General features: G+C 45.7%; 1 protein-coding gene across 1 annotated transcript in view; it reads left to right on the top strand.

The window, feature by feature from the left end:
• Positions 1-13881, top strand: part of ZCWPW1 (zinc finger CW-type and PWWP domain containing 1) — a 230803-nt gene that overhangs the window by 54352 nt on the left and 162570 nt on the right. Inside the window, exon 5 of the mRNA XM_030188050.1 lies at positions 5825-5891. Coding sequence (XP_030043910.1) covers positions 5825-5891 — 67 coding nt within the window. The remainder of the gene's footprint in view (positions 1-5824; positions 5892-13881) is intronic.

Genomic DNA, 13881 nt, shown 5'->3' on the forward strand with positions numbered 1-13881 from the left:
GGATAGCCGACGCGACAGTCGGTTCGGGTAGTCGGTGCTGCAGAATCTGTTTGGGGTTTAGAATCCAACTCCACCCCCCTAGGCCCATTTTTATTCTGTTCCAGGCTGCACTCTCTGTTAGTTGAATAAGTTTAGGTCAATCTCAGTTATGTCCTCGCCGTTGCGAGGCCCATTTGACCAATGTTTGTTGTTTTGAGTGAGCTTGGGCTCTAGGGATACCCCATTTGTGAGAACAAGCAGCCTGTTTGTCCTCGGAGAAAGCGAAAGCTACATACCTGTAGAAGGTATTCTCCGAGGACAGCAGGCTGATTGTTCTCACCTACCCGGCCGCCTCCCCTTTGGAGTTGTGTCTTCCCTTGTCTATGTCTTTGCTATGTACTGGACTGATGAACACGAGCGCGTTCGGGCGGGAAGACGGTCGCACATGCGCACGGTGCATGCGCACACGAGGGCTAGCAAACGCTGTTGCTAGTGAAGATCTCCGATCGGAGGGGCTGCCGTGGACATCACCCATTCGTGTGAGCAATCAGCCTGCTGTCCTCAGCGAATACCTTCTACAGGTATGTAGCTTTCGCTATTAATGAAGAGTTGGCCTAGGGGTGGGCAGGAAGACTAACAGTGCTTGTTAGATTCTATCTGTTAATGCTGTGGTACAAAGCTTTTAAAACTAAGTGGAAAAGACTATGGCGATTAGTTGTTTAAAATTTGCTTTTTATATTTTTATTTTGCCTAACACTAACCTACAGCTCCTCCTTTAAACCCCAATCTTTAAATTCCCAAAGCACAAAGCAAAGTAGCGTTCACTTACCAGAGAAATGTCCTCTCAGAACTTCTCAGATTGTTGCGAGTTAGTCAGGGCTTTGAAGGCCTCTATACTTTCCGCTTGCTCCTGTAAGGTATCCTCTGCGTCGGCAACTCTGCATTCTAGTTCGCCTGTCCGACGGGTCAAATCTGCTGTGGCTTGGACCATTCCCGCGATTTGCTCCGATAGTTGGGTGAACTGGGAGTCTAGGGCCTTCACCACAGTGTATGTAAGCTCCGGAATGAAGTCGGGAAGGGCTTGTGGGGCCAGAGGGGAAGCCGCCATTTTGTCCTTGCTTGGGTGCGATCTGTCTGGCCCCCTTCTCGGCGCCTTGGTTGACATTTGCTGCTCTGTTTTCGCCACAAACTTGTCCATTCACTCCCACGCCACTTCAGTAGCAATAAACCTTTCCTTTGTCGTTTCAAAATAATGGAATTTCAGCAAAAGAGGGGAATCCCCCGAGCAGCTCTCTCTCTGCATGTCTTCCGCCACTCACAGCATCATGTGACCTCTGGAGAACTGCAGTTTTTAAACTCTTGCTAGGCAGCATGCCAGGGGCCTGTTTTCTATCTTTTAACCAGTTTTTAATCACAATAGAACACTACCTCCTATCCCATGACTCTCCAATTTCCTCTGGAGTCTCTCATGAGTTACTCTGTCAAACACTTTCTGAAAATCCAGATACACAATATCAACCGGCTCACCTTTATCCACATGTTTGTTCACCCCTTCAAAGAAATGTAGTAGATTGGTGAGGCAAGATTTCCCTTCACTAAATCCATGTTGACTTTATTTATTTGTTGCATTTGTATCCCACATTTTCCCACCTTTTTGCAGGCTCAATGTGGCTTACATGTTGCCGTTACGGCGTTAGCCGATTCCGGTCTGAACAAATACATGGTACGAATGAATACAAGGTGATGTTGTGGTAGATAAGGTACATGTAAGGTAGGTGTAGTTGGGGGAACTTATAGAGGGGGGAGGGGAAGGAAGAGTCAGGTAATGCTTTATTCACTTTATCAAGTTGTGTTCTCACTTTTTTTGATGCTGTAAATTTAACAGTTCAGCAATTAAGAATCATATTTTTGTTAAAGCAAGATAATTATGCTAACACATAAGGCAGCTTAATGTTTAAAACAATTTTGTCCAATTTTGTGGAGTTTTTTATACCCAGTGATAGAATCTGGGCGTGTTACTCTTGTTATTAGTAACCTTGCTCTAAACCTGCGACAGTTTGCCCCAGGTTTCTGAGGGTTTTTCTCCACTTTAATGCACCTTCTTTGAAGTTTTGTCTCCTAGAGTCTTTGTATATTTTGTATTACATTAAGAGCTTTTTGACTCTAGCTGATCTTTCAATGTCTTTTATGTTCTTTGGTTGCATTGTGTCGCAGGTGTCCATGTATTTTTATGTTGGGTCGGTGGGGTATGCTCTTTTGAACAAGACCGTTTTTAGTGATTTCCTGAAATTAAGGTGGTCTGGCATAGTTTTTACTATTTTTGGCAGTGCGTTCCATAGTTGTGCGCTTAAGTAGGAAAAGCTGGATGCATAGGTGGATTTATATTTGAGTCCTTTGTTGCTTGGGTAATGGAGGTTTAGGTATGATCATGTAGATTTAGTGGTATTTCTGGTTGGCAGGTCAATAAGGTCTGTCATGTATCCAGGTGCTTTGCCGTAAATGATTTTATGAACAGTCGTGCAGATTTTGAACGTGATTTCGTTCTTTGATTGGTAGCCAATGCAGTTTTTCTCTGAGTGGTTTGGTGCTGTAAAAACGCGTTTTTCCAAATATAAGCCTGGCTGCTGTGTTTTGGGTGGTTTGAAGTTTTTTAATGATTTGATCTTTGCATCCTGCATAGATTCCATTACAGTAGTCTGCATGGCTTAGTACCATTGTTTGTGTCAGGTTTCGAAATATTTCCGTCGGGAAGAATGGTTTCACGCGTTTGAGTTTCCACATTGAGAAAAACATTTTATTTATGGTGGATTTCGCTTGGGTCTCAAGTGAGAGGTTACGGTCAATTGTTACTCCGAGAATTTTCAGGCTGTCTGAGATAGGGAGGGTGTGCCCTGGGGTGTTGATGCTTGTGGGTTTGTATGTATTGTATTGTGATGAGATGATGAGACAGTGTGTTTTTTCTGTATTGTTTTAGTTGGAATGCGTTAGCCCATGAGTTCATGCTGTTTAAGCTGAGCTTGATTTCGTTGGTGATTTCTGCCAAGTCATGTTTGAAGGGGATATATAATGTAACATCATCAGTATAGATAAAAGGCATAGGCCTTGGGTGAGTAAGGTCTTGGTTAGTGGTGTCATCATGAGGTTGAAAAGGATCGGTGATAGTGGTGATCCTTGTGGTACTCCGCAGGCTGGTTTCCACGGTGATGATATGTTTGATTTTGATTTCACTTGATATGTTCTTGTGGTTAGAAAGCCCTTGATCCAATTAAGAGTACTGCCACGGATTCCAAAGTGTTCTAGAAGTCTTAGTAGTATGTTGTGGTTGACCATGTCGAATGCACTTGACATGTCAAATTGGAGGAGGAGAATGCTTTTGCCTATTGCTATTTCCTGCTTGAATTTGGTTAGGAGAGTAAGTAGTACTGTGTAGGGGTCGAAATCCTGATTGTGACTCATGTAGTATAGTGAATTTGTTTATGTAGTCGTTGAGTTGCTTGGTCACCAGACCTTACATTAGTTTGACTACTAATGGGATAGATGCTACTGGGCGGTATAGTTGGTAATGTCATCTGTTTTTTTCTTGGTGTCTTTTGGTATTGGGGTGAGCAGGATGTTGCCTTTTTCTTTAGGGTAGGTACCCTGCTGTAGAAGTGGGATGTGAGATCTGTTATGAAGCGATGGGGGGGCAGATTGTATTAGGTAGCTGGGACAGATGTCCAGTTGACAGTGGCTACTGGAGTATTTTATAATCGCTTGGGTGACTGTATCGGCACTGAGGGGGGCAAAATTTGACCATATTCGGTCAGCAGGGTATTCACCAGGGTCTAGACCATTAATGAAGTTTTCTATGTCCATGTTGTTCCTAGGGCTTTACGTAGATTTACGATTTTTTTTCATTGAAATATTTAGCAAGGTTGTCTGCAGATGGGATGTCAGTGTTGGTTGTGGTGACCGGCATAGTGTCCAGTGGTTTGTTCACAAGATGGTATAGTTTCTTCGTGTTTTTGTAGTCCGGCCCAATTTTAGTTTTGTAGTACGACCTTTTGGTCTGCCTTATTGCGTATTTGTATTTCATTTGTAGTTGTTTCCAAGCGGTTAGTGTGTGTTCGTTTTTTTTTTTTCTACGCGCGTTCCAGTTTCCTAGATTGTGTTTTTAGTTTTTTCAATTCTTCATTGAACTACGGTATCGAGGTATGTCTCCGTGAGGTTCTAGTTTGTAAGGGTGCTATTTCGTCTAGTATGTGTCTGCATCTTTTGTCCCAATCTGAGAGGTAATATACGGATTCCGTTTTTGCTGTCCAGTCGTTGTATATCTGGTGCCAAAAAGTAACCGGGTCTGTTTGGCCTCGCGTGGTGTGAGTTGTGTGTTCTTGTGTGTGGGGAGAGCCCCTTTTCCGCTATTTTAGGGTTAGGCTTAATTTGTAATGGTCGGACCATGGTGTTTCTGATTAATGAGACTTTGTCTCATTAATCCATGCTTTTGAATATGCTCTGTAATTTTGTTCTTAATAGTCTCTACCATTTTGCCCGGCACCAACGTCAGACTCCCTGGTCTATAATTTCCCGGATCTCCTCTGGAACTTTTTTAAAAAATTGGCGTTACATTCTCATATTTTAATCCTCCGCCATAGGCCTCCCCTACCTCAGGAGGCCACTATTTGATCCCTCCCACTTTGGACCCCCCCCCCCCCCCCCATATCCAATCCCCCTGTATTTGCCAGGCCATGTCTGTGCACCAGCATTAAATATCTACACAACTGGGCATGTGCTGGCCACCAATGTTTACCTGGGTCCTAGCTGATATTCAGCCAGGACCTACATAAGGTGATCTGTTTAGTCCTCAAACTCCCTTCTCAGATTTTAATCCTCCGCTATAGGCCTCCCCCACCTCAGGAGGCCAGTATTTGATCCCTCTCACTCTGGAACCCCCCTTTATCTGATCCCCCTAAATCAGGGACATCCTCGGTTTTGCTTCCACCAATCCTGATCCTCAAGAACCATTTAAATGGAAGGCTGACCCTAGCAGTAGTATTGAGAGACTACCACCAGAGGACAATGGGCACCATTTTGCACATGAAGCCACATGGGATAGAATTGGAAGGGGATCTGTCCTGGTCCCTCTCACTGTATCATCACAAATGACCCCCACGTAAGTCCCGGGGTTTCTTGGGGGGAGTTGGGGGGGGTAGCTGGAGCATCAAGGGGATTCCTGGGTTAAGAGGGTGAGATGGGGGATATTCCTGAGTGAGGTGGGTTGGATGAAAGAAGTTCCTGAGTTGGGGGGATAGGATGGGACTTCCTGATGGGGGGATCAGATGCCGGAGGGGGGGTTCCTGAGTGGGGAGGATCGGGGGGTCCTGAGTTGGGATCGAATCTGAGGAAAATCAGATTATGGAGGTCCTGAATTGAATGGGGTCCTATGATGGAGGATTGGAACTGAGTTTGGGGGATCGGGTGGGGGGGGGGAGGAGAATCGGATTGGCAACCTGGTTGCCATGCCCTACTGAGTGCCAGCTGATATTCAGTGTTACCATCCACATAGCTGAGCAGCCAATGATGAAGTCAGCCTGTTATATGGTCCTATCTGATTGCTTAGTTATTTAGGTTCTGGCATTGAATATGGCTCCTCCACCACTCCGCTCCTGGACCACCTCTCCAGTGCTCAGTTTTAGAATGGGTGGTTAGAGCTAATATTCAGCTCACTGCTTGGTTAAGTGCCGATCAATATCGTTGGCCAGTCTGCTCAGTGTTGTTTAACCAAGCAGAAGCGTCTCTAACTCAAACCTTTTGAATATTGGGCCTAATATTTTCAAATTAACAAATTAAGAAATGTTTTGCTTTACAGATGACTGTAAGAAGCCATGTTGTCGAGTGGGCCTTGGAGAGAATGCTGAGAAAAAAACTGCAAAGAGGTGTGTCAATAATCTTGAAATTTAAGGTTCCAGTGCAGCACATACACAGGGAATCCCCATTCTTAGAGATACAACAGAGAATTTAGTTCTCACAAGTGGGTGATGTCGCTGATGAAGCCCTGGTACAGATGATGTCCAGCTTTCCTTCAGTTTCTGGAAGCTTTTGGCAGGCCTGACACACATTTGTGTGTTCCTTCCTGCCTGCCTGACTTACACAGGACCTTCAGTTTTGTTTTTTTCCGTGAAACACTTCAGACATGTCTTATTTGTCTCTGTACCACAATTTTACCAGTGATTTTTTTTCCTGGTCTTCCTGCCCTTTTTTATTTGTGTGAGAAACATGGGACCCTTCTTATTTTTTATTTTATTCTTTTCCTTTTTCCAGATTTTTATGGCACTTTCTAAGCTTTCTGTGTTTTCTGCAGCTCAGGGGTAATCTTGGGTCTTACTCACTCTTTGGCACGCATCACAGGTTCGACAATAATCAGCTACGGCTTGAGGTACTCCTGGCCAATGGAAGTTCTGTGTCAATCTAGTTGTGTGCATGTCATCCCCTGATGTCCTGCTGGTGAAATATCATGTGCAATCTGTAGGAGTTGTTCTCTGTATGCTTTGGGCACTATAAGTTGCTTGCCTGCTATTCGGGGCCTGTTGGGATCAACGGGATCATTTTCTTTGTACAGCAAGCCCCCTTTCCATAGGATACGATCTTTACAAGTCTCATTGGTTGGCTGACCAGCCCTCTGCCTCAGGGCTTCCAGGTCAGGGTCAGAGTGTTGTGCTTCCTGAAAAGCATTTCTCTGTCCTATATCAGTATCCATAACTGGAAGGGTCTCTGCTGGTGACTCTGACAAATCAGGGTCAACAGTTTGTTCAATAGGTATGTCAGTTAAGTCAGGTTGTTCCATACTCATTGCCCCAGTCACCTCAGGATCAGGTGCTACTGGAAATACTGGAGTGCCTCCTCTTGCCGCTTGGTCAGCTGGTTCCACCTGGACTGGCTCAGGATGTGGAACTAGAGAGGTGATCTCTGCTGCTTCTGTTTGTTGGGATGGCCGGGCCGGGCCTGATTACTGGTCACTGTAGCAGAAATGCAGACTCCAATATCAAGGGTAATGTTCATTGGACCCATGTCGGTCTCTCAAAGCATCAGTACTGGTATGTTTTTCATTATTCCTGCTTCTCTGTATCCAGACTTGGTACCCCAATCCAGGAATACTTGAGCAATGGGTACAGTCTGTCTGGATCCATTGGCTAACACTACCTCCACAGTGCACCCTGGAAGAATAGCATCTTCCGGCAGTAGCTCTGGTTGTAATAAAGTCATGCTAGAGCCAGTGTCCAGAAGCCCAGCCACCTGGGTCCAGTTCACAGTTACTGGGATGCTGTAGTATTGTGGAAACCCATCTGCTTCCTTGCTTGATGAATGTGGAGCAACTCTGTGGGCCTCCTTTTTGGGACTGGATCCACCCACAAAAGCTGCCAGCTTTGGTGCAGGAACTGAAATCCTTTTTAGTGCAGGCTTGGGATTATCTGGGCAATCCGCTTTGAAATGTCCTATATGCCCAACACTGGTAACAAGGATGTTCGTGCCTAAAGTTTTTAGGTTTTTGGGGAACACTGGAGAGTTTGCTGACAGTCTCTGAAGTTGCAGGAATATTTGGTTTAGGGCCCTGGCTGCCCTTAGATCCCGGCTGCTGCGGATAAGAACGGCTTCTGTTTGCCAGCCAGGGACAGTTAGCCATAAAGATGTCAGCCAACTCAGTCACCTTCTCAGGAGTACAGGGCTGGTGATCTTGAACATGTCCCTCACCTCTGGATGGCAACGCTGAAGAAACTGCTCCAGGACCATCAGGGTTTGGCAGTCCTCCAGGGTTTTAACCTCAGATCCACTGAGCCACCGCTGATGCTGGTATCTTAGCTGAATCATAAACTCGCTGTGAATATTATCAGCCCCCTTTTGCAAAGTCCAGATGTTTAGTCTATAGGTTCAACAAAGTTTTGCGCACCTCCTCAAACTGGGAGCATGTCTCCATGGACAGTCCTTGCAATGCCTCAGGTACTCTACCAGTGAGCTTTCCTCCCAGATAGTGCACCCAGTCTTTCTTAAGGCGGCAATTTTTTTCAAAATCAGTTAGATATCCATCAGTGTCACCTCAGGTATCATCAAACTGCGCAAACAAGTTGGGCCTGATTCAGACTGTGGATCCTGCCTCTGGCCTTGGCACAGAGGTTGGGCTGGAGCTCTGGATATGAGCCATCTCTATCTTCCAACTTCGTTTTCTGCAGCTGGAATTCACGCTCCTCACGCCGCAACTGGAATTCCTGCTCCTCTTGCCGCTGTTCCCGTCCTTTCCGCTGTTGATCTAGCCACTGTCTCTCTACCATGTAGATCTGCTGGATCTCAGTTGGTGTGGCCCCTGCCAACTGATTGGCCTCTGCTCACAAGGTGTCTGCTCTCCCTCCCCAGGAGAACTCTGCGCAGGCGGATCCCGCAGCGCCTCCCCACTGAGGTCATCCGGTCACTCTTTTGTTAGATCAGGCATATCCGGTGTCTAAGGGCTACTACTAGTCACCATCAGCACGCTGCTAATATCCTAGCACTACTAAAAAAAACACTGAACAGGAAAGGGACCCTGTTACTGCTGCATTTGTTCACTGTGCTCTGTATGTGGAGGTTACAGGTAAAACCTCTGACCCACTCAGTGGATGGTGACCCTCACCATTGTCACTGAGCCTGACAATTTCACCATGCTGTCACCAAAAAAGAAAAAAGGTCTGTCTTGGAACGCCTAGCACCTGCCTGGGGTTAACCCTGTGGCCACTTAGAGAGTCCCTAGCACTGCTCAGGCTTGCCTGCACCTAGGCATGTGTTCTATACCAGCACCCTCCACCCCACTGACTGGGTTCCACTTGCCTCTGGGCAATTCTCCCACTCTCAAGTTATTCCCCAGTGATTTCTAGGACACTGGGGCCACATTCCCAGGAGTCCCACAGTTCCTAAAAAGCACCCACAGACCCAAAATACAAGTCACCAGGCTTCTTAGTCTGTCCAGGACAAACAGAGCTAACAAATGAATTGATTTATTATCATGAAAAATTTGAACAGTGAACGATATAAAACAGATGGAAGAGCAACAGGCAATAACAGGTAACTGAATAAGAATCAATATTAAAAATATCTAAACACTTTGTTACTACCTGGGTAGCACCTGGTGAGTTTCCGGAAATTAACAGCTCACAAGTCTTGAACAGGGTCTCAGGACAGAGATGTTTCTCCTCTTTACCCCCAACCTGAGACTAAAGAAAATCCAGTACCACCCGGCTAGATTTGAACTCCAGGGCCAATCAGAGCCCAGGGCACCAGCTTTGAAAATATCTGGCCAGTGGTACAGTAGGTTGCCTTTCATCAACCTTGGTTGAAAGATAGGAAACAGAGAGTAGGGTTTAATGGTCACTATTTGCAATGGAGAAGGGTAGTTAGTGGGGCCCCTCAGGGATCTTTACTGGGACTGTTGCTGTTTAACTTTTTCATAAATGACCTGGAGGTGGGGGTAACTAGCGAGTTTATCAAATTTGCTGATGACACAAAGTTGTTTAAGGTCGTCAAATCGCGGGAAGATTGTGAAAAGTTGCAAGAAGATATTGCGAGACTAGGAGACGGCACGTCTAAATGGCAGATAACGTTCAGTGTGAGCAAATGCAAAGTGATGCATGTGGGAAAGAGGAACCCAAACTATAGCTACATAATGCAAGGTTCAGCATTAGGAGTCACGGAACGAGAAAGGGACCTGGGAGTCATCATTGATGATACGTTGAAATCTTCTGCTCAGTGTGCTGCTGCGGCAAAGAAAGAAAATAAAATGTTAGGTATTATTAGGAAAGGGATGGAAAACAAAAATGAGGATATTATAATACCACTGTATCGGTCCATGGTGTGACCGCACCTAGAGTATTGTGTTCAATTCTGGTTGCCGCACCTCAAAAAAGATATAGTGGAATTAGAAAAGGTGCAGAGAAGGGCGACAAAGAAGATTAAGGGGATGGGACGACTTTCTTATGAGGAAAGGCTAAAGCGGCTTGGGCTCTTCAGCTTGGAGAAAAGGCTGCTGAGGGTGATATGATAGAGGTATATAAAATAATGAGTGGAGTGGAAAAGATAGACATGGAGCGTCTGTTTATGCTTTCCAAAAATAGTAGGACAAGGGGGCATTTGATGAAGCTGGAGTGCAGTAAGTTTAAAACAAATTAGAGAAAATGTTTCTTTACTCAGCGTGTAATTCGACTCTGGAATTCGTTGCCAGAGAATGTGGTTAAGGCGGTTAGCTTAGCAGAGTTTAAGAAAGGTTTAGATGGCTTGCTGAAGGAAAAGGCCATAGAATGTTATTAAATGGACGTAGGGAAAAATCCACTATTCCTAGGACAAGCAGTACAAAATGCTTTGCTCCGTGGATCTTCTCGGGTGATTGTGACCTGGATTGGCCACTGTTGGAGACAGAGTGCTGGGCTAGATGGACCTTTGGTCTGTCTCAGTGTGGCGATGCTTAAGCTTAATCTGGAAAAGAAAAAGTCTCTTTTTCAGCAACAGCTTTAAAACACAAAACAAACACCATCTACTGGCCAGTTAGGAGAAATATATTTCATGAAATAATTAATATAGTTCACAGGCTTAGAAACCCACAGTTTTGTCACAAATACCTTTCAAGTATTTAAACGTCTGTATCATATCACCCCAGTTTCTCCTTTCCTCCAGGGTATACATATTCAGGTCAGCAAGTCTCTCCTCGTATGTCTTGCTGTGCAAACCCCGTATCATTTTCGTCGCTGTTCTCTGAACCACTTCAAGTCTTCTTACATCCTTAGCAAGATACGGCCTCCAAAACGGAACACAATTCTCCAAGTGGGGGTTCACCAACAACTTGTACAGGGCATCAATACCTCCTTTCTTCTGCAGTGGCACATAAATAACATAGTGTATCAAACAGTTTCTCTTTTATGAGAAAACTAGTAAAAAAGCCCCGTTTCTGATGCAAATGAAACGGGGGCTAGCAATGTTTTCTTCTGTGTGCATGTGGGAGTGTGTGTGTCCCTGCCATCTGGCCTCTCTCCCCTCCCCCCTCTGAGTCCTTCACTGTTAGAGCCAGCGATTTGATTTCGTGCTCTGCTGTTTTCCTTCACTGACTGTGTTACAGAGAGGGCGGGGCAGACACTCATAGGGAAACCGGATATCTCGCCCCCTTCACACTTCCGGCTGGAGGCTTCATAGAAAGTTGGTGTTGCCTTTTATATAGAGAGATTGCATATTGGAGATTGATAGTTTTTGTTCTTCTTCAGATTCACAAAGTTATTTATGGTGTTTTGGTAGTTGCCACTCAAATATAAGTGCAGACTCCTGATGCAGTCCATACCACTGAAACACGACATGTGTCGAGAAATTTCTGAAGATAATAAAAGCCAGCTTTACACCATTGACTTTACTGGTCATGTCCACTGTTTTCTGTGTGTTATTACATGACTAGTAAAAAAGGCCCGTTTCTGACACAAATGAAACGGGCGCTAGCAAGGTTTTCCTCGGAGTGTGTATGTTTGGGAGAGTGTATGTGAGAGTGACTGTGTGAGAGTCAGAGTGAGAGTGTGTGTGTGTGAGAGAGAGAGAGAGAGTGAGTCTGGGTGTGAGTGTGTTTGTGAGAGTGTGTGTGTGAGAATGAGAGTGTGTGCAAGTGTGTATGTGAGACAGTGTGAGAGAGAGAGTGTGTGTGTGTGTGTGTGTGTGTGTGTGCGAGAGAGAGAGTGTGTGTGTGAGACACAGATTCTCTGTGAGAGTGAGTGTATGAGACTAAGCGAGTGTGTGAGTGACTGTGTGGCACATAGAGAGTGAATGTGATACATTGTGAGACAGAGTGTGTGAGAGTGAGTCAGAAAGACATTGTATATGAGAGAGAGAGTGTGAGCCTTGCCCTCCCAATCCATGCCCATCTGTCCCCTGCCCCCTCCATTCATCCTTTCCAGCAATTCCCCTCTCTCCCTGAGCCCTGTCCTCCCAATCCATGCCCATCCATGCTCCTCTGTCACCTGCCCCCTCCATTCATCCCTATACAGCAATTCCCCTCTCTCTCTGAGCCCTGCCCTGCAATCCATATCCATCCATGCCCATCTGTCCCCTCCATTCATCCCTATCCAGCAATTCCCCTCTCTCCCTGAGCCCTGCCCTCCCAATCCATGCCCATCCATGCTCCTGTCACCTGCCCCCTCCATTCATCCCTATCCAGCAATTCCCCTCTCTCCATGAGACCTGTCCTGCAATCCATATCCATCCATGCCCATCTGTCCCCTCCATTCATCCCTATCCAGCAATTCCCCTCTCTCCCTGAGGCCTGTCCTGCAATCCATATCCATCCATGCCCATCTGTCCCCTCCATTCATCCCTATCCAGCAATTCCCCTCTCTCCCTGAGCCCTGCCCTCCCAATCCATGCCCATCCATGCTCCTCTGTTCCCTGCCCCCTCCATTCATTCATTTCCAGCAATTCCCCTCTCTCCCTGAGCCCTGCCATCTCAATCCATGCCCATCCATGCTTCTCTGTCCCCTGCCCCCTCCATTCATCCTTTTCCAGCAATTTCCCTCTCTCCCTTCCATGACCCCCCCTCGCATCCATGCTCTTCTGTCTCCCATGTCCCAGCCTGTCCCGCCCTCTTCTTCCCCCCCCTTTGCATCCTTGCTGTCGTTTCTCCTCTGCCCTCCCGCTCCCATTGTTCAACTGCCCACCCTCTTCTCTCCCCCCAACATCCCTTTTTTTTTTTAATTTACCTCTGTGTCGGTAGGTTCCGGCAGCGCAGCGTTAGGGAAGAAGGCGGCGCTCCCGACGTCTAGCCTTCCCTTCGCTGTGTTCCGCCTTCTTCTGACGTCATCCTTGACGTCAGAAGAAGGCGGAACACAGCGAAGGGAAGGCTAGAGACGTTGGGAGCGCCGCCTCCTTCCCTGACGCTGCGCTTTGTTTGTTTTTTTTTTCCGCCCTCGACGTCATGACGTTTGCCCTGGACGTCATGACATTTGACGCGAGGGCGGGGCAGAGACGGCTGGCAGCCTGGCTGGCTTCACACCACAAATCCACGAACCCTTCAAGTAATGTTTGAGTGACTTCAGAACGTTGTCTTCAGAACGTTCACGGTGCGTTTTATTATATTAGATAAACCATAAAATTGTACTTCTCTGTCACCTTCTGATCATCCATTCATATCTTTATTTTTCTCAGTTCTCCCCCACCTCTACCTTTGTCTCAAGACTGTCATTGGAATACTTTCATGTTTCACTTGCATATTTTTATATTGTCATCTTTTTGCTCATTCCTGACCTGAGGAAGAAGGTTCTGCTTTTGAAAGCTTGCCAAAAAATGTACCTTCTTATTTTTTCTTTTTTTCTCTTTGTTCTGTTTTATTATTAGTGCAACCAGTATTCAGGTGTCTTGAATTGAAGGTGCGTTGTGCTCCAGTTCATGATCATTCGCAGCTGCTTCTTCAGTCTGTAGTATCTTAGGATGTTAAACATCCAAACTTTTTAGAGTTTATGCCCAAACCTCTTTGGGGAAAGATCAAAAGCAGTTAGTTTTGGTTGGTAAGAAGGTCTACCAGGGGGCAATACGTATGATAAATATTTTAGCTCATAACTTCAAATATTTCATTATCACCATTCTCTTCTTCAACAATTTGTAGAACCTTCTCCTAGTCTTCAGATGCTAGAGAGCAAGCCACAAAATTATACCTTAATTTGTAAAAGTGTGTTTGCCATATCAGAAAGATGTATGATGCATATGTCATATCTTCTTGCACCCATTCATTTATGCAGATGATATCACAATCTACATCCCCTTCACACATGAGCTGACAGAAATAACCAATAAAATCAACGATGGCCTGAACATCATGGACTCCTGGGCACACTCATTCCAATTGAAACTGAACACCGAAAAAACACATTGCCTCATCCTCTCCTC

This window comes from Microcaecilia unicolor, chromosome 14 (genome assembly GCF_901765095.1).
Source record: "Microcaecilia unicolor chromosome 14, aMicUni1.1, whole genome shotgun sequence".
In the NCBI taxonomy this organism is placed as follows: domain Eukaryota; kingdom Metazoa; phylum Chordata; class Amphibia; order Gymnophiona; family Siphonopidae; genus Microcaecilia; species Microcaecilia unicolor.